The sequence below is a fragment of the Phasianus colchicus genome, chromosome 1, assembly GCF_987193195.1.
Source record: "Phasianus colchicus chromosome 1, bPhaCol1.hap1.1, whole genome shotgun sequence".
Taxonomy (NCBI): domain Eukaryota; kingdom Metazoa; phylum Chordata; class Aves; order Galliformes; family Phasianidae; genus Phasianus; species Phasianus colchicus.
Genome location: NC_143436.1, coordinates 169,389,356 through 169,410,471, shown reverse-complemented (window position 1 = coordinate 169,410,471; position 21,116 = coordinate 169,389,356). Strand labels below are relative to the sequence as shown.

Below are 21,116 nucleotides of genomic sequence, written 5' to 3'. Positions count from 1 at the left end.
CTGTGAAGACCAAAAACAGGAAAAGTTTTGCTCTTAACCAGTTTTCATCTTCGAATGCCTGTATCAGTCAGTCCGGCCCTCCTTTTAAGAGCTGCTTAACATTCAGTTTGGTTTTGTTTCTGGCAATTGCTTGTATTTTTAGTAGTTATAAAGGAAAGAGGATGTTCTTCCAGGAAATCCTCAGTTTCATGCCACAGTTTCGTAAACAGTTTGATTGGAATAGCACTCTCAAGCTTTTATGTAATTAGTATTTTTCAGTTTCGAAGTTGTTGTTCTAGAGAAACTCTCTCAAGGGAAAAATCAACACAACATTTCTTGCACCTTCAATTGCAATGGATCCAAAACACGGCAAGTCCCTCCGATACAGAAGGCCAAGCAACACAAATTCAAGGAGAAAGGTTTCCTACACCTTTGTTTTAATACAAGCTTATAAAGAATACTTGAGCAAAATTTTAAGCAGAGTTGCATATAAATTATATTAATACATGTTAAAATATTTTGCCTAACACTAAAATACAAAGTTTTTCTTTCAAGATCTATTGTGTACACATATTTTGACTATATAAAGCCACTACTGGCTACTGCAGTGGTCCTCATTCCTACAGCTCCTTTAATCTAAGGAGACTTTCAAGCACATATATCCAGCATAGCCAGACACACAGTTGTGTGAGCATTACATTACTCTGATTTTAAGTAAATAAGTGATTTGGCAGGACAAGGAGAAATGGTTTTTGAGGGAGGGAAGATTTAGGTTGGATGTCAGGGGGAAATTCTTTATTACGAGAGTGGTGAGGTGCTGGAACAGGCTGCCCAGAGAGGTTGTGGATGCCCCAACCCTGGAAGTGATCAAGGCCAGGTTAGATGGGGCCCTGGGCAGCCCGGTCTAGTATTAAATGTGGAGGTTGATGGCCCTACCTGTGGCAGGGGGGTTGGAGATTCATGATCCTTGAGGTCCCTTCCAACCCCAGCCATTCTGTGATTCTACAAGTACCCAATATTATACTCTGTGAAATGATGTTTAAGAAAAACCTGGAAGTTATATAACTAAGGGACAGTCCTGGAATGGCAGAACTTTTCCTCAGGTATACTGTTTTGCAAACAAACAATCTAGTTTTAAAGCATCATGGTGCTGATGGAAAGGATGTCATGTTCGAGTAGCACTATTTTTTCCTCAGCTTCACAAGACAGCAGTGAATTCATGCTGATGCTCCCTGCTCACTGAACGGAAAACAGCACCGCGTAACTGCAGACTCAATGCCTTATTTTTGTTAATAAATTGAATAACTTCAAAATGAATAGGTAGCAAGTTAAAAAAAATGAAGTGATACTAATCCATTGGAATTCAAGAGCAAAACATTTGATTTCTACACAGGCAACACTTAGGGACTTAGAATCCCCCATCACATACAGCCATAGGATATAATCAAATATCCAAAATACAAAGACACTTCCTTTGTTTAAGAAAGGGAAAACATTATGACGACCATTAAAAAGGAATCAGCAACTATCTAACAGGATGGTCATAAATACCTTGGCACACTTTCTCAGATCCTAAGCTGTCTTGGAAACGTCTCTACCTAACATTAAAGCATACATGGAAATACTGATAGATTTCATAAAATTGTAAGTGGAGGGAAAAAAAAAAATCAGTATTTTTTGCTATACTTTAGCTAGAATACTTAGAAAACCAACTGCATACAAAATCTAAAAGATTAGGTTAGGATTTTGAGACACAAATTCCGCCAGTTTTTACTTTTTCTGTGAAAAGAAATAATAGGGATTTTAATCCAGTTGCCAATGGCCTACTTCAAATAAGATTGCTATGTAACAAAATATACTACACCATTACATAACTACATGAAATTACCACATAGAAGTTACTGCAAAAATAACACATTTCCTTAAGTGTGCACTCCAAGTAGCAACCAAGCTCAAAATGAAATCTGCACAACTGCTTTGAATAAACTGCGCATAAATCACAAATCTTTGCTCTTCAAATTGATTTTGAAAACCTCCCATGACTGCACTAGGAAGACCTCCAGTTTAGATTACTGATGTAACAACTCTTTTTCTTTTTTTCCTTCCAGCAACAAGAAAATCCAAATTTCAAACCCATATGACCAGCTATATCTCTACTTGTATTTAGTTTGTTAACTCAAATACAAAAATCAAAGATGAACTAATTCATCTCATTCACTTGAACCGTACCAGTGAGGCAATTAGACATTGTTTGGCTCCCTTAATATAAATAAGGCACATAAAAGCAGCAAAAGGCTTTTTCCGCACAGCCATAAATTACTAAACTCAGTACAAACAAGAAGGTACTTCCAAGTGCAGTGCAATGTCCTTCTATCTATTAGAAGCTGAAAGCTACTGTTTGCTATTAGAAAAATCTCTTTTTTTCCCCAAGTTAAATGTCTAATTGCTTAAAAAGAAAGTGGCAAAAAACTTAATCATGCATTCATTTTCATAACCTTTCTCTCATTAAACAGAACATTCTAAATTACAGAACCATTTTCCCACACAGCTAGAAAAGAAAGCAGAATATCTAGAGAAGCTAGTCTCCTTTGAAACAGTTCCCTTTTCAAAGGACTATGCCTCAGAACTTCTTTTTCTCCAAATAGATAACATGAGTTCATAATACTCAATTTCTCTTCATTTCTCCTTAATGTCAGAGGAAGGCTATCAGGTATTCACAGCAGAACTCAACACTTCTGTTAATTAATTGGTTTCCTTGCTGTGAAATGAAGGTTAAAGCAAAAGAGAAGAGGAACATATTTCCAACAGGTACCCTAAGATTTAGCCTTGGCATCTGACTCCTGATTCACTTACACTACAGATACACTCATTAAGCTGTCCCAAGTTAACTGCTAAAACACTGTGCAAAGCAGATTCCTGCTATGTAAATTACAAAATGTGCTGCAGGTTAGTAAACTGCAGTATAAACAGATAGGAGTGCACCTGTAATTCAATGTTTACATTGCAGTGTTCTGAAAGCCCAAGACGACAAAGCTTCTTTAATAAAAAACGTAACTTTTACCACAGTGGAAATCCAGTGGAAAGTCCCTAAAAACATTTCAGATAATGCAGTGAAAGGCTGTTATTTAAGTACTGACTTCCTCCAGTTAATTCACCGCCAGCTACATGGACTGACAAATAGTTTAAATGAAAATTAAGGAACACAGAGTAATCAGAGTCACAGAACCCTTAGATTTGGAAGGGACACCTGAAGACCATCTAGTCCAACTCCCCTGCAATGAACAGGGACAGCATAGCTACATCAGCTTGCCCAGGGCCTGATCCCCACTCACCTTGAAAGTCTCCATGGATGGGGCATCCACCACATCTCTAGACAACCTGTTTCAGTGCCTCACCACTCTCATTGTAAAAGATTTTTTCCTTACAGCCAGCCTAAGTCCATCCTCTTTGAGTCTGAAGCTGTTTCCCCTTGTTCTATCACCACACATCCTGCTAAAGACTCTGTCCCCTTCTTTCCTGTAGCTTCCCTTCACACACTGAAAGGCTGCTCTCAGGTCTCCCTGGAGCCTTTTCTTCTCCAGGCTGAACAGCCCCAGCTCTCTCAGCCTGTCCTTTTAGGAGAGGATCCATTCTGTGGATCATTTTTGTGGGCCTCCTCTGGACACACTCCAACAGGTCCATGTCTCTCCTGTACTGAGGGTTCCACATCTAGATGCAGTACTCCAGGTGAGGTCTCACAGCACAGAGCAGAGGATCATCTCCCTTGCCCTGCTGGCCACACTGCTTTTGATACAGCCCAGGATACAGTTGGCTTTCTGGGCTGCCAGAGCACACTGCTGGTTCATGTCAGCCTCCCATCCACCAGTACCCTCAGGTCAAGGGGGAACGGTTTTTAAACTGAGACAGGGGAGGTTTAGGTTAGATATTAGGAGGAAGTTTTTCACAAAGGGTGGTGATGCACTGGAACAGGTTGCCCAAGGAGGTTGTGGATGCCCCATCCCTGGAGGCATTCAAGGCCAGGCTGGATGTGGCTCTGGGCAGCCTGGTCTGATGGTTGGCGACCCTGCACATAGCAGGGGGGTTGAAATGAGATGATCATTGTGGTCCTTTTCAACCCAGGCCATTCTATGATTCTATGATGATTCTATGATTCTAAATGGCCCACCACCCATCATTTGCAGGAGTTCATGATACGTAAGAGGGCCTGAGGTGAATTAAATGTGCTTCAGCTAGCAAAACTAAATTAAACAGGCTCACATTTGAACATCCTTTGCACAGGTGGCTGGAGCAGATGACCCTGGGAATCCTTCTTAATCCAAGTTATCCTATGATCCCATGAAAGCTAGACCAAGTCAGAATAAGCCTATAATACACTTTACTAATGTTTTTTTTTTTTTTTTTAATCTGATACTTGCCTTTGGATTTACAAAACTTATTTTTAAAGGAGCTGATTTTGTGAAGATGGAACTAGATTTTAATCAAAAGTTTCCATAGAGAAAAGTTACAACTAACATCAAATGCCAGCTGAACCAAAATTATCACAAGTGGGAGAACACTAAAGATAAGAGATGCAGATGAAAAGAAGGGAGCACAGCTCTGCCACCCAAGAAAGGCAATAGGAGAGGTATGTTTTTAAGAAGATCACAGAGTGATCTATAGTGAAACTAAAGCAACAACGCAATAACAAGGCACCTTTCATCACCTATATGCCTTTTCTGACAAAGAAGTTTGGACCCTTTTCCTTTTGCACTCAATCCTTCCTAAACTAATCATCCACCCCTATTTTTATTGACATAGGTAAGACCACCTGGACATCCAATTCACCTTAAAAAGCAAGACTGCTTAGCATTCTATTCCTTTTATGTCTCTAACATTTCTAAACCTGTCTTTATGTACAGGCTGGAGCACCAGCACATAAGAAAAACTGATGTCATCTGCATTCCACCAAGGGTGGAGGTAAACAAACTCTTAAATCGAGTTCCCAAGAAATCCACATTTCATAAAACCAAAACATCCTGTTTCTATAAACAGAACTGTCAAGCAATAACATTTTAGAAGAGATGCTCAAAAAGGAAATTTTAATTTAATTAAATAAGTTCTACTGTATTTAAGGTGCTTTTAGCAGCAGAAAAATTCCTTCAGTTTTATGTCCCTACTAACAGAATCATAGAATCACCAAGGTTGGAAAAGACCCACAGGATCACCCAGTCCAAACATCCACCTATCACCACCGATAGTTCTCACTAAACCATGTCCCTCAGTACAAAAGCCAAACGTTCCTTGAACACCTCCAGGGTTGTTGACTCCACCACCTCCCTGGGCAGCCCATTCCAGTGCCTGACCACTCTTTCAGAAAAGTAGTATTTCCTAATGTGCAGCCTAAATCCCCCCCCGCAGCTTGAAGCCATTCCCTCTAGTCCTATCACCAGTTACATGAGAGAAGAGGCCGACCCCCAGCTCACTACAACCTCCCTTCAGGCAGTTATAGAGAGCAATAAGGTCTCCCCTGAGCCTCCTCCAGACTGAAAATAATTGATATAACACCAAAAGGACATACAAATGTTTGCTGAAGCAAGGAGAACACCTCAAATCACAGTACTCAAAGAAACCAGAAGAAACATTTGTTCTAACACAAATGTTTGAGTCAGCTGGTCCATCAAATTTTAACCAAGAAACGAAGGGATTTAAGGTCTTGACACCAACCATGGTCTCATTTATCATAACAGATGATTTTGAAATAATGGATCATACGGAGCTCAGCAAATCAAATTACACTGTGATTACTAAACGAGTTCATGCACTATATCAGATATCCATCCTGGAAGTCCTTTGCGCCTTAGAGTCAGTGGGAGCTTGTGACCATCATCACTCCAAGCTTGCACTGCCATTTTTCAAGCCTATGATTTCATGCTTCATGTTGTATTTTTCAGTTTTCTTTTGAGAGGGTTACATTTGAGTTTGTGTCTAACCTCCTACCCGGTCCTCAGATATCTAGAACTTGGCCCTAGAATTACTTATTGTACCATTAACATCCGTCACTGCAGATTTTATCAACAATAATTTTGAATTCCAGGGGAAAAAGTCCAACATCATTCAAGGTTTTCTAGATTGAGAAGAAATACATCTAAAAATTTGTTATTATAAGCTAAACTGCTTTCTTGATGAAATTGTTCAGTTCTTCTGACTGGTAGCAGATGGACACTGCAACCAAACCTATACAACTGGTTTTCTAGTAGGAACAAATCAGAAAGGCTCTGCTAGTAGACAGTATGCTCAGATAAGATTAGTAATGTTTTTTTATATTTATCCAAGTATATTTTTTTTTCCACACAATAGTTTTACATCCTTACTTTAAATTAGTGCATGTACCTGTCTAGAAGTACAAGAAAATAAAGAACAAATGATTGTAAGTTGAAGCTAAAATAAAAAAATTGTCTTATTTCTCTTATTTACTTCCAAATAAACTATTAATCATATACTATTACCACTAGCATACTTTAGGATCAACACAGTATACAGAAGCCATACATTTTTGGTCTAGAAACAAAGATTCAATCATGGTAATTTATGGCCAGTATTAGGCAGAGGGTCAAACTGTATCAACATAAATGTCTCTTTTAGTATTAAGACACATCAGTTATTCCATTCTTCAACAAATACGACCCCACTGACCCCAGAATGAAAACAGCAGCAGGTGAAATAAGGCAAAGAATGACAAATGATGAAATATAAATGCAGTTTTATATATATATATATATATATTTTTTTTTTTTTTTTAAAGAAGAAGGCAAAAAAAACTTCACCAGTTTATTGTTCCTTGCTGTTTTCTTCTACAAAAAAGTGCTTCCTGTGGAATTAATTACACTGTTTTATGGTAAAGAGAGCGCTCATGCTTGCATATCCTTCTCTAAATAACTACCAAATAGGAAGCATGAAAGAACTTGAGACGTAAGGAAAAATACATTCATCATCTTATCTTCAAACTGTACCTATTTAATCAATCAATGATGTATTTAGACATGATGAAATAAAACTGTATCATGCCTAAAGTAGAGCAGACAAAAACTTACAGTTTTAATATAATGCATTTAATACAGACACAGTAAACGGACTAAGCTTGTGAGCTATCACAGAATCATAGAATGGCTTGGGTTAGAAGGGACCTCCAGGATCACCCAGCTCCAACATCCCTGCCACAGGCAGGGCTGCCAACCTCTGTATTTAATACTAGATCAGGCTATCTCTACAGGCTCAAACCAGAGCCTTTTTCAAGCCTTTTACTGATGTCAGATTTCTCAGATTTAAATAGCTGGCCTCTCATCATTCCCCTGACTATTCCAAATTCCTAGCGATGCAATCACCCAAAGTCTGCAGCAAACATTCAGAACACTGCATGTAATATATGCACATATACGTGTACTGTAATTGGTTGGATTTGGGCTTGTTTTGATTTTCTAGTTAAATCCTATTATACTGGATAGAAGCACAAGGAAACTTCAAAGATTAATCCAATTCCCCACACACAGAGTCTGAAATGCAATGCTTGTGTTTCACCATTCCCATAGCAACAGCATTTTAATCCTTTATTTTAGAGCCTTTCCCCGTAGGAGCTAAACCATACATTCATTCCTACTCTCTTTTAAAGTGTACTTGTAGAAAAGTCTCTCTTTTTTTCAGGCTACCATTGCTCCCCAGACAAACACGACTTACATTTTTGTGATAAACTTGATGCTGGATGCATCACGTGGCCACCTCTCCCACAGCTTAACATTTAAGTGCATAACTGAAATGCTTCTGTGGGACTACCAATTACTGCAGTTCTTTTACTACTGCACAAAACTGTTCAACACCAAACTGAGCTATAAGATTCCAGAATCCATTTTTAGCCTAGGGCTCTAGGCCAAGAATAACCTTTTCAGTTCTCTAGGAAGCCAAACACACAAAGACACAAAAACCAACAGAGGGAATACAGCACTTTTTGCCAAAACAGTTGTTATTGTAAAATATGTTTTTAAAGATCATACTCTTCCATATCACCTGATTCTTAGCCTACAGCAAATCTACAATGACATCCTTTTAGAGACTAAATAGCTCTGAACCACACTACCATCTTTCTGTAAGAAACGCTACTATAGAACAACCTCTCCATTCTTATGTTGTATTTAAAGTCACTCCCAGGACTTAGGATCATAATGAAAGCTTTAAAGTTTCAATCTTTACTACAACATCTTCCAGAAGATCTCAAGTAAAATGACTCAACACCCATTCTTATGGACGTCTTATATTGTGTTCACTGAGCTGTAAAAACAGAAGCCAGGATACCAAAACTGGTTTCTTTTTAGAGTTTGTTTGTTTCTGCTCCGCATTCTCCCTATCAGTGCAATCATGGATAACCTGCATCTTTACAGAATGTAAGAGCAAAGTTTGCAAGGTAATTTTTAAACAGAAACACAGCAGAAGGTCTATGCTAGGAACAACTGAAACCAACTAAAATCATCTCTTAAAAGATCATTAAATTAGCACTTAATATAATTACATAAAAGGCTTTTAAAACGTACCAGTACACAAAATACTTTGTCCACCCTTAAGAACGTCCTGATTGGTTAGAAATTTAATTCAGCACACTTTAACATGCCAGTACTAGTTGATATACAGTAAGAAGAAATATACAAACAGAGTAGATGTCTTGTCTCTAAAATCCCTTATTACAATTTTAACAAACTGAAGTTCATTTTGGATATGTTGTCCTATACCACTTGTATAAATTTTTTTCTTTGAAGAGCTAGTAAAAGATCTCTAGTTTTCATGTTGAACTTGAATAAATATATGGAGAAGAAAAAGATGTGGAAGAAATATGCCATTTTTCTTTAAAAAAAAAAAAAAAGAACAGGGCTAAAGGAAATCAAGCCTTTACCATGATAGCTTCCCACTAAACTTTAAAGTTCAGCTGAGTAGAAAGACACATTATAGTACAGCCACAATTCAGCAGCTCCATTAGCTTCTGCATATTTTGACTAAGAAAAACGTATCACCTGCTCAGAAAACATTTAAAAAAGAAATCAAGAACTACAAGCAGTCACAGAATCACAGAATCGCTCAAGTTGGAAAAGACCTGAAAGATCATCAAGTCCAACCACAACCTGACCATACTACCCTAACTCTAACAACCCACCACTAAATCATGTCCCTGAGCTCCACATCCAAAACGTTTTTAAACACATCCAGGGATGGTGATTCAACCACCTCCCTGGGAAGCCTATTCCAGTGCTTAACAATCCTTTCTGTAAAGAAGTTTTTCCTGATATCCAACCTAAACTTACCGTGGTTCAACTTGAGGCCATTTCTCCTTGTCTTGTCACCTGTCACCAGTAAGAGACCAACCCCACTCTTGCTGTAAGCACCTTTCAGGTATTGGAAGAGAGCAATAATGTCTCCTCTCAGCCTCCTTTTCCCCAGACTGAACAGCCCCAGTTCCTTCAGTCTCTCCTCATAGGCCATATTCTATGGCATATTCAATAACGAACTATGTTGAAGTTGCACAGAAATTAGCTACTGGCACCCATAGGTCTTAAAGTAAGTTGCAGAGAGGCAACACAATATTTTATATGGATTTCACAAACAAATTCTTGTACATACACCTTTCTGCAAAAACACTAAGGAGAGGAAAATAGCACCTCTGTGGGTATAATGACTGAATGACACAAAGAGCATGAGCAAGAAATGAAGATATTAGGATAGAGTGATCCGAACTGCCTGGTAAATGGAACACAGGCAAAGAGCAGGCATTCAGCCAGACCAAAATTTAAATCTTGGAACAGGGATGGCAGGCGATATTCACCAAGTAGAACAACACCATACATAGTGGGAGGCAGTAAGACAGTTTTCTTGAACTTGGATGAACTCAATAAATAAATAAATAAGCCTCAGAATCACAACATCCAGTGAACATGGGAAACATGACTATCAGTTTCTTCCCCTAAGCTATCACAGCAGCTGCTTAACAACCAGGGCAGCCTTCAACCCCAGCTGCTGAGAAGGCTTCTTTCATCTTTGATCAGAAATCCCATCCCAGAAGTCTTCATCCCAGCCAGTATTCTGTAGTTATACAACATGTGAATGACATGATGCTCCTCTTCTCCCACTGAATAAGTAGACAGCACTGTTGTTACTACTTTTGCTGCATCTTAAAGTGGTTGAATTGAATAAACTCAGCGAGGCTTTGCTGTTCAAAGAATCACAGAACGGCCAGGGTTGGAAGGGACCATCAATCTCCAACCCCCCCCACCACAGACAGGGCCACCAACCTCCCCATTTAACACTAGAGCAGGCTGCCCAGGGCCCCATCCAGTCTGGCCTTGAACACCTCCAGGGTTGGGGCATCCACCACCTCTCTGGGCAACCTGTTCCAGCACCTCACCACTCTCTCTGTAAAGAATTTCCCCCTGATATCCAACCTAAATCTTCCCTCCCTCAACTTAAAACCATTTCCCCTCATCCTGCAGTTATCTATTCTTTCAAAGAGTTGATTCCCCTCCTGCCTGTAGTCTCCCTTTAGGTACTGAAAGACTGCAATGAGGTCACCCCACAGCCTTCTTCTCTCCAGGCTGAACAAGCCCAGCTCCCTCAGCCTGTCTTCATAGGGGAGGTGCTCCAGTCCCCTGATCATCTTTGTGGCCCTCCTCTGGACTCTCTCCAACAGCTCCCTGTCTTTTTTGTACTGGGGACTCCAGACCTGGACACAGTAATCCAGAAGAAAGGGTTACAGCAAGGGCACTACACATCAAGTGTGAACTGTTTTATCTACCATTTCTCCTGTCATGACATTTATAAACAGCTAAAGTTCAAAAGTAAAAAAAAGTCATTTTAATAATAATTCTGCTTGTCATTGCAACAATTTCACTATCTTTAAATCTTCAGACAAGGCTACAAATTAACTGCCACGTTTATATTTTTGGTATCTTGCCTCACATCCAGTAAACCTCATCTGAGTGCATGTTCTGCTCCACTTCTTTCCTTACAAGATTCGACTCCAATTCAATTTTATTTTTCTATCATATTTCTTGCCAGTTTTCCACACAACCCCTCCACCAGTTACAGTGATTACCAGTGTATTTCTGTGTACCCGTTTTATGAACCTGTTCCTCATCATCAACAACAGATTCAACTTGGCACTTGTACTTTTCATGTTGAATGTCTTGCGTTTCACAGCACTGCAATTTAAAAACAGAAGTTTGATTTCTTCCCTAAAGCAGGAGTCTCAAGTCTACCTTGCTGTTTGGATGTGTTGCTCAGAGACATGATTTAGCAGAGGGTTGTTAGAGTTAGGATAGTATGGTCAGGTTGTGGTTGGACTTGATGATCTTTAAGGTCTTTTCCAACCTGAACAATTCTATAGTTCTATGGTCTGAAAATGATTTTAGAAAGGAAGGGTTATCAAGAAAGGTAAGTAAGGTAAAAGATAACAAGCACCTTCTGACATACTTCCCTGTTTATTCAGTACAAATAATTCCCTCCTTTCAACAAAGAATACAAGTTTTCAGGCTCCAGCTTCAACACATAACAACTACAACATGCACTAAGGAATAAAATCACCCATCTACAGAAAGCCAACAAAAACACCTTATCCATTCAGCAGCACAAGTCATTTAAGAGTGTTCTACTTTCATATTCAAAACCTCCAGCTACTTCTAGTGATCTCTCTAACCATATTCAGAAAAGCTACCTTGCAGCAGCACCATAAAATTCTCAGCAAGCTTCTAACTAAGAGGGTTAGAATTCCCACAAGTTCAACTGAACATGAAACATTTCGTGCTTCTTCAGAAGTGAGTGCAAACCTCAAGCTTCAAATTAAATGCAGAACTAACCCTCACTTGGCTCTGCCAAGATCATCTTCTCACTCCTAAGTTTTGACTTCTTTCTTCTTCTTTAAAAACTATTTCTCACACAGAGCAGGACAGAAGGAAGAGAGACTGTTATTGTTATTTCTATTTTTAAATAGTTAGGAGGTTTACAGATATTATGGTGCTCTGTACCATACAAGGAAAAAAAGGGATAAAACAGCAAGCTGGCCGGCAAGATGCCCTTGGGGAAAAAGGGCGGGGAGAAGCATTGGCATTTTAGAACTGTTCCCACAGCGATGCATCTCCCCACAAATTTAGCAGAAAGCAATTATTCCTTCAGAAGCTTAACTCTCCAGTACCTTTGCGAAGATCACTTTACAAGGACTTCAACTACTCTGTTGCGTGGGTTTTCTGCCTAACGAAATACAGTCAGTAAAGTGCCATGAGAAATCAGGAGACAGAACGCCTATCTCCACTTCGTCACTGATCTGCACTCTGAATACAGTGAAGGCACTTCTGGCTCTTTCAATTTTGCATATTGTTCAATAAGAAATACATGGGTATGTTGTTTTCATAATTCTGGTCCCACAAGAAAATGATAACGATACTTCTCTCTCCTGTTTCAGAAGTGCCATTTAAATTATTAAGACATATTGATATTAGCTGTGATTTTGGTATCTAACCAGTCTGGGAATTTTCTCCAATCTGGCAGATGCCTCACAAGCAGAGCCAGCACAGCCCACTGCCAGAGGAAGCTGCTCATCCCATCCTTCCCAGAATGGCCATTCTGATATGCAAAACACGAGTACCAAAGGCTTGGCTGCTCTTGCAACATTGTAGGCAGCGCCACTGCTGAAAGCCGCTGGCCTTCTCTCCCGCAGGCAAATGAATGCTAAGCTTTCTAAATTTAAATTCAACAGTTAACCTTTTAAAGTATGAATTTTAAACTATTATTTGCAACACAAGATCTGTAAATGTCATCTATTAGTCAAAATCATTTCCTCCACGTTTTTCTAATCTCCGTTCACAAAATTCTGATTGCTAACTTAACTGCTCAGAAAATCTGTTTTTCCTCAATTTTGCAAACACAAAGTATTCAAAGCCATTTCATTCAGTCAAGAATGTACAGCTCACCTGCTTGCTTGCAGTCCCTTTCCATTTGCAGCCCAGAAGGCCAACCGTATCCTGGGTGGCAACAAAAGAAGTGTGACCAGCAGGTCGAGGGAGGTGATTTCTGCCCCTCTGCTCTGCTCTCTTGAGACCTCAACTAGAGTACTGCATCCAGTTCTGGAGCCCCCAACACAAGAAGGACATGGAACTGTTGGAGCAGGTGCAGAGGAGGGCCACAAAGATGATCAGAGGACTGGAGCACCTCTACTATGAGGACAGGCTGAGAGAGCTGGGGATCCTCAGCCTAGAGAAGAGAAGACTCCAGGAGAACCTTATAGTGACTTTCCAGTACCTGAAGTGGGCTCACAGGAAGTTGAGGATGGACTTTTTATAAGTAAATGTAGCGACAGGATGAGGGAAAATGGTTTTAAACTGTAATTAAGAGGGTAGATTTAAACTAAATACTAGGAAGAAATTCTTTATTGTGAGGGCGGTAAGGTTGAGATTCAAGGCCAGGATGGGGCCTTGAATAATCTGTTTTATAGGAAGGTGCTCCTGCCTATAGCAAGGGGTTGGAACTGCATGATATTAAAGGTCCCTTCCAACCCAAACCACTTTATGATTCTTTCACTTCCACCACTTCATACAATTCCACTCAGTATTTCACACATTTTTTTCCCCCTCATTTCTTACTTTCTGCCTCTGAATAATATCCTCTTTACACCCTTTTTTCCTAGTATTTTCTGATATTCATTCTACTTTGGCACAGTTGATTCTGCCCTGGTCTCCTCCTCTGACTCAAGTACTTCATATCTTCAAAACTGTTACATAGTAACTGTAGCCAGATTCACACTGCCTTTCCTGCTGTACAGATGTCTAAACCAAAACATCTTTTGCATGAAAGACACAAAAGAAACAGACCAGAGGAAGGAGGAAGAGGAGACACACAAACCATACAGGGCCACTCTGTCTCTACCTCCCAACAAGGCTTGTGACTACACGAACTTCTGTCATCAAAAACACAGCAGTTCCACTAAAAGCACACGAGAAGGCACGTGTAGCACTTCTACCACCACAACAGCACTTTTGGAGCTCCAAGTCAGTCATCTTCAAGGCAAATGGGCCAAGGACACACAGTGACATCTCCACAAGAGCAATCAATTTTCATCCATGAGCATGCAGAGTGTGGTCACACACGCTTTGGCAGTTCTAGGTAGAGCTGTTTAAAAAACAGCCACCCTAAATTGAAAGTTAACATGAAGGGTAAGGGTTCGATGGACAGCTAGCTGAGCTTGCTGCAGCTGGAATTCAGATGTTCCACTCTCCTTCCCGCTGTGATTTCTACGCCGTCAATCTCTTCTACTCTCAGCTGTTGTACTTTTGGAGCTTCCCTGATGACAAAGGAAGTCAGCCAAAAATTTAAAAAAATAATAATAATTAAAAAAAAAAAAACAAAAAACACCACCACACTGGGGAGGGAGATGAATACACATACACAGCCCCTGCAGAGTCAACGGTAGAAAGCCATTAATCTGCCCAAGCCGCATTCTGAAAGGGTAACCAGGCAATTGAGTACTTCTAATTTGCTTTCAAGTAACAAAAGCCACCCCGAGCTAGTTCACTTTATTTAGAGCTGAGAAATGCCTACCGGCACCTGCAAAGTCACTGACCGCAGTTCAGCTATGAGAGTATAAATCTCCTGACAAAGGAGGTAACTTCCAGAAGCACAACTCTCTACACTCTACACAGCAAAAGAGCTAACAGACTCTTTTCAACAGGAGTCAATAGTCTTAATGTTTACATGATCCACAAACCAAGCAGACACACACTGCCTCGGGGAAGTAAAAACATAACCAAATGGTTTCAGAGTGGCACACAGCAGCTCTAAGTGCCTATGTTTATGGTCCTTAAAAGCCATTTAATTTGATAAAGCTTCTTCATGAAGGGAGCATATAAACAGGAGAGGGAACAGCTGTTTATGAGGGTGAATAGTGATAGGACAAGGGGGAATGGTTTTAAAATGAGACAGGGGAGGTTTAGGTTAGATATTAGGAGGAAGTTCTTCACTTCCTCTAGAACAGGTTGCCCAAGGAGGTTGTGGATGCCCCATCCCTGGAGGCATTCAAGGCCAGGCTGGATGTGGCTCTGGGCAGCCTGGTCTGCTGGTTGGCGACCCTGCACATAACAGGGGGTTGAAACTACATGATCATTGTGGCCCTTTTCAACCCAGGCCATTCCATGAAATATCTCACATTAACCCTATGAAATATCTATGAAGCACTGCTTGAAAGAAAAAAAAAAGTTGGTTAAAACAGATGTCCAGACAGACCATGTTATGAAGGTAAAGTCTGAAAACTGCATTTATGCTGCTGGATAAATAATATCAAAATTATGTCCAGTTTTTAGCCTTGATATAGACACAATTATCTCAAAAGAGAATTGCATCCCATAAGTTTTGGCTGCAGAATAACATTCAATTCACTTGTGAGAATAAAGCAGCACACTGCCTCCTCTTCACTTAATACACAAACAACATCTTATGTGTAAGGGAATAAGTAAGATTCGAAATCTTCAAATAAACACAGGAAGGTTGTAGAAAGGGACCGGCTGTTGAATATAAGAAAAAAGCCCCCAGTTATTTCTTATTTCCAGCTGCCTCATTAGTTTTATGGTGTTGTTTTATTAACAGGAATTTTAGATAAGATAATCAAAATATAAAATCCAGATCAAGAGCAGTAGCTATCCAAGAGAATTCTTAAAAGGAAAGCGACACATCGAACCTCATGTCCAAATAATAACCAAATAGTAGAGTCCATTTGATAGCTACTATAGACTCATGAAAGTGCCCAGTAGCACAAATGAACAGGTCTGTATTGGTGACATCCTTCCCAGAGTAAAGAAGCCAAAGAACATTTATGGGAGTCGCAAGCTTGTCTCCCTTATGTGCCTAACCCTGAAAAAGATGAAACAGGGACACGGGAGAAAAAGTTCAGGGGATCTATCTTCAAACAAGCAGCCAAAGCCTACAGACAGATGTTGGAGTGATACAGGCGGCCCTAGATACACATTTAAATATCAACTTTGAGGCTTTTTCTTCCTCTTTTATAAACTAACATGCCTATAGCATTCCCAGTGGTTCTGGGGAATATAATTGCATACTATTACTTAAGAACTATGTGATTATTGAGCCGCGGTCTTCTGCATAAGCCACCCTGTAATAAAAGTGATAAGAATAGCATTTATTGTTATTGAAATGTTTTTTGCAATGCATCCACACTGATGTGGTTTAAAACATCTGACTAAACTCAAGATCCTCTATGGAGAGGATGTACTTTCTTCTAACCATACTGCACACCACGCAAACTCTCTCCTGTATTCACGATACTTGCCAGATGGTTCAGCAGAGTGGGTCATGCTCAGCTGTTGAGAAAAACTTTCAGAAACAAGAAGGAAGAAAATTTGAAGCATTGAGAAGGCTCCAGGGAAACCTCACTGTGGCCTTCCAGTACTTGAAAGGAGCATGTAAACAGGGGGTGGAACGGCTGTTTTCAAGAATGGATAGAGATAGGACAAGGGGAAATGGTCTTAAAATGAGACAGGGGAGGTTTAGGTTAGATATTAGGAGGAAGTTCTTCACCCAGAGGGTGGTGACACACTGGAACAGGTTCCCCAAGGAGGTTGTGGATGCCCCATCCCTGGAGGCATTCAAGGCCAGGCTGGATGTGGCTCTGGGCAGCCTGGTCTGGTGGTTGGCAGCCCTGCACATAGCAGGGGGGTTGAAATTACATGATCATTGTGGTCCTTTTTAACACTGGCTATTCCATGATTAGAAAGCCATATGCACACGCACAGCAAGATGTATTCAATGCAGAGGGAAGTTACAGAAGAAAAAAAACATTCCAAAAAACTGCATTAACAGAAACTGACAAGTGACAAGCCTCTGCAGTTGCTGCAGAATGTAACTACAGTAAGAACTAGAAAAGTCAAGTGATTCACTCCCAGCTATTAAGGCAAGCAGCATACATTCCTTTTGCAAATTTATCAGTTGCTACATAAAGGCTGACTCCTAACCTCAAGAAAACAAAAACAACATTAACAGAGAATTTCAAGTTTAAGACTTCAATCTTCCTCAGACTCATTTAAAGCACTAAAAACATTTGCAGAAGACAAGCTTGATAACATTTTATTAAAGCCTGGAGACCATCATTTTCTCAAACCATGAACTCTCTGAGTACCTAAGGCTAAGACTCTGTCAGGATGCAGACAGGGTTTCGTTCTTTTGAAAATCCCCTTCTCCTCAGAGAACTCAATCCTCTATGTTTGTCTTCTCTCAATCTTGGATTGGCTTCATTTTTCTGAGATTAGCCCTCTTTAGCAATCAGAATGACTACTCCCACCCCAAACATGACTTTAGAGACATATCAGTACATCAAATCCAAAAGTAAAAGTCACTCACTGGAAGGACATATCGCAAGTAGTACAAGAAAGGACTGTTTTTGTATCATGCACATTTATGGAGAGGAAGTGAGAGAGAAAATTCCCATCAAGAGTTTGTCCTTAGAGTTACAGAAAGCTGGATTTAAGCCAAGCGTCTCTTCTGTTTATATATTCTACTTATGTAATGTAACAAATGAAAAGGAACACAGATTTTTTCAGAAGCATATCAACACAGGATTGAACTGACAAGGCAAACAATTCTCACTAATCAGTTACAACATACTGTTGCAAACAGAAACATAAAGTAACCATAGATTAGCACATGGTTTTCCTAAATGGGAACAATGAATAAAGGACAGCTGTTACAGAACTGAGCCATGGGCCACTTCACACTTCCACAAAGCAAAAAGAAAAGGAAAAACCCATTCTACATTTAGTTATGTATTCAGTATCGTTTGTGTAAATTCTGATAAAAGCACGTTAGTGCTTGAAGGCAAAGACTACTTCTTTCCTGAGAATAAAATTCTATTCTCAACAGAATAGAAAACAGAATACAGAAGTATGTAATAGACACGTGCTACCTACACATACAACACACAGCTCACACTTGTAAAGAACATACCTGTGCAAACATGCATTCATTACCAATCAAATAACTTTTTTCAGTAAGTAATTTGTTTTACCAACAGCTTGGGTCAGTATTACCCCAAGCCAAACAAGCCTAGCTTTCTGAGTTTCCAAACTACTTATCTTAAATCACAGCATGCTTTTGCTAGACCACAGCTTTAAAAACAACAGAGATAAAACATCTTGCTTTGGGAGACAAGCTGATTCATTTTTTCTGACTGCATGCAGTTCTATTACCATGCATCTTACTGCTTTAACTACTGTATTTGTCATCGAGTTACTTAATTGTCAGCATGCTACCAATTAATAAGTTTTATTGATAAATGAAATGGAGTTTCCTTCATATTTCTCTTTTATTTATAGGAGTGCTCACACAAACTGTGAAATCCATTCAGCAACAAGTATCAGAGCTGAAGAACAACTAAATTTGAAGTACTGGAGACACTACTCTGCTCCCTACAGCTGAGATAGACACCAGCATGCAGGTTCCACAGAAAGAAACACAGATATCCTCATGTGCAGGAGTGAGAGCTGAGGTTCATGCATGCAGGTATAGCACCTGCTGTTCTGTGGGACAGGAACAAGTGATTACTTGCCTGCTCCTTTACTGTTACAACACAATTATCTTCAGCAGGCAAATGGGGACACAAAAGGGCACGTGGAGGTGGTACAATAAATATCTTCAGAGCATACCAACATTCTTCTAGTGTGGGTTTGTACAGTTCTACCAAGTGACACTATGCAAAGCACGAATCAGGTTCCAGCCCCTTGCACAAACAGGGGCAGAAAACCAGATTATGGTCCTCTGTTGGGATCTGCTCCTTGAGATGTGAAACAAGTGGGCATTTTCCACATTGGAAGAGGTACAAGGATAAGGTGAACACAGACTGCAAACGCTTCCCCTCTCCACACCTTTCTGCAAGGCTGTTAGGCCTATCTCTTCTGTGAATGTATATAATGATGGTGTCCCCCACTGTAAAATGAGTACATGTAAAGATGATGATGATGATTTTTGCCTTGAAAAACAGCATTACATACAGAGGGGGAAATATTGTTACCTGACTTTGTATGATTCTACTTACACAGTCAGGTAGTAATAGGACAAGGAAGGATAGCTTTAAATGAAGAGGGGAAAATTTAGGTTAGATGTCAGGTGGAAATACTGTACTCAGAAAGTGGTGAGACACTGGAACAGGTTGCTCGGTGAAGCTGTGGGTGTCCCATCCCCGGAGGTGTTCAGGGCCAGCTTGGCTGTGGCTCCGGGCAGCCTGATCTCATGGATGACAACCCTGCCCACAGCAGGGGGTTGGAGCTAGATGATCTTTAAGGTCTTTTCCAACCCAAGCCATTCTATGACTTTAAGCATACAGGAGTGGATATCAACCCCGCTGTCTGACAAGTACCATTTGTGAAAGACAGCGTGCTCCCTGCAGAGCAAAAGTGCTCCTATTGCCACCTCCACGTGTAGCGAGACATATTAAGCAGCATTCGAGTGCATCTTCACAAGGTTACACACAGACCTGTGCCCCCCCACGACAGGTGAGAAAGTATCCAACCCAAAGCAAACGTGTGTTCACATAACCACATCCAAAGGCGGGCCCCAGGGAGGCACAGAGACCTGCAGTCCTCAAGGTTAGCGCAGAAACCAGGCGTGAGCCTGAACCCCCTCCCCTCCCTCTCACATTCTCACAGCTCTGCCTCGCTCGATGCAAAAGCAGCCTACAAGTACATGAGTGTGCGTGTGGGGAGGTGGGGGGGTGGCTGCAGCCATCTGGGAGCCAACACCTCCCTCAGGCACCGAGCTGAGCGGGGGGCGAAGATAAGGGATAAGCTCCACGCACAGCGATAAGGTCCACGCAGAGCCGCTCGCCCCAGAGGTCGAGTTGGGAACGGAAGCAATGTGCCCGAGGGGGCGAGGGCGGGGAGAGAGCGATCCCCCGGAGATTGAATCTCCGTTAAATCTCCATTAAATCTCCTTTCCTCGCCTCCTGAAGGCGGGACCCCGGCCGCCCCATCCCTTCGGGTCTCACCTGCCCGCACCGTGTCGGAGAGGTCGTGAGTGAGGGCGGAGGCGCTGCGCGGGAACTCCTTCAGCTTCCTGCCGCTCAGGTTGAGCCCCCCGGAGTGAGCCGCCTCCTCCAACGCCCGCTCCAGACCGCGGTTCAGAGGCTGCAGACCCAACGCACCGCCGCCGCCACAGCCGCCGCCGCCCACCCCGCCCGCTGCCACCGCCAGGGCAGCGGCGGGGAAGGGCTGCGGCTCGCTTCCCAGCGTCGCCATCTTTCCCCTCGCCGAGGGGAACGCCAGGGGCCGCCGGAGCTGCCTCTCTCTCCCTGTTTCCTCCTCCTCCCGCTCGCTCCCTGTGGTAGTGAGGAGAAGGAGGGGGGAGGGAGCGGCGGCGAGAGCAGAAGGCGGAGGCGAACGGGGCGGGAGAGGCGCGCGCACTACGCATGCTCCGCCTCGCCCCCTCCGCTTTCCCTCTCCCCGAAGGCGACGCGCAGGGCGGGGCGCTGTGGCGCCACCTGGCGGCGGTGCGCGGAGCAGTCTGTAGTGAAAGCGCTGGGGCAGACCGGCTGTTGACGTGCTGAGGCGGGGAGCCTCATTTGAAAATTAAAAGCCGTAAGAGGCTCCTGCTGCTGCAGCTGGTAGGCCCTGGGGAGCTCCTGCCCTGAAGAAGGACTTTCTGAGGCTCGCTCCAGCCACAGGCACAGCCCTGTACGTGTGCATGGCCCCTGGGGTCTGGTCTGCCCCAGAGAGACCCGCTGTGGGTGACAGACCTGCTGATCCCTTCAGCTTAGCTTTCAGCAGAATGACTTTTCTGAGTTGTTTGTTCACAGCGCTTGGAGATCTCAGTGCTAAGAGGGAGCCTATACACCATCATGCATCACTTGTGCTTTACAGCCGCCACGCTTCCCTCAGTTCCCCTGCACTGTGATGAAGGATTGATGTTAAACCAAAGCCTCCTGGCTCCACGAAGTTCAACAGCAAGAGCTACGGGGCAAAAGGAGGCAGAACTGCCACAAGAAAACTCCTTTGGAAAACAGAGATCACCACAAGCTTGACAAGCTTGAAACAGCCCTGTTTAAATGAGGGACAGAAGGTGCTGGGGGTGGGCATGTTCAA

At 41.8% G+C, this 21,116-nt stretch overlaps 1 protein-coding gene across 5 annotated transcripts in view; it reads right to left on the bottom strand.

Moving 5' to 3' along the window:
• Window positions 1-20,528, bottom strand: part of LRCH1 (leucine rich repeats and calponin homology domain containing 1) — a 121,214-nt gene extending 100,686 nt beyond the window's left edge. For 4 of the 5 annotated variants that reach the window (XR_016461850.1, XR_016461851.1, XM_090131732.1 and 1 more), the window contains exon 1: window positions 20,024-20,409. Coding sequence is in view for 3 of the 5 variants with exons in the window: in XM_090131732.1 (XP_089987858.1) it covers window positions 20,024-20,273 (250 nt within the window). In the remaining 2 variants the exon portion in view is untranslated. Of the gene's footprint in view, window positions 1-20,023 lie in introns of all 5 variants that reach the window. The other variant, XM_090131712.1, reaches the window with a different exon arrangement.
• Window positions 20,529-21,116: the final 588 nt, after the last annotated feature.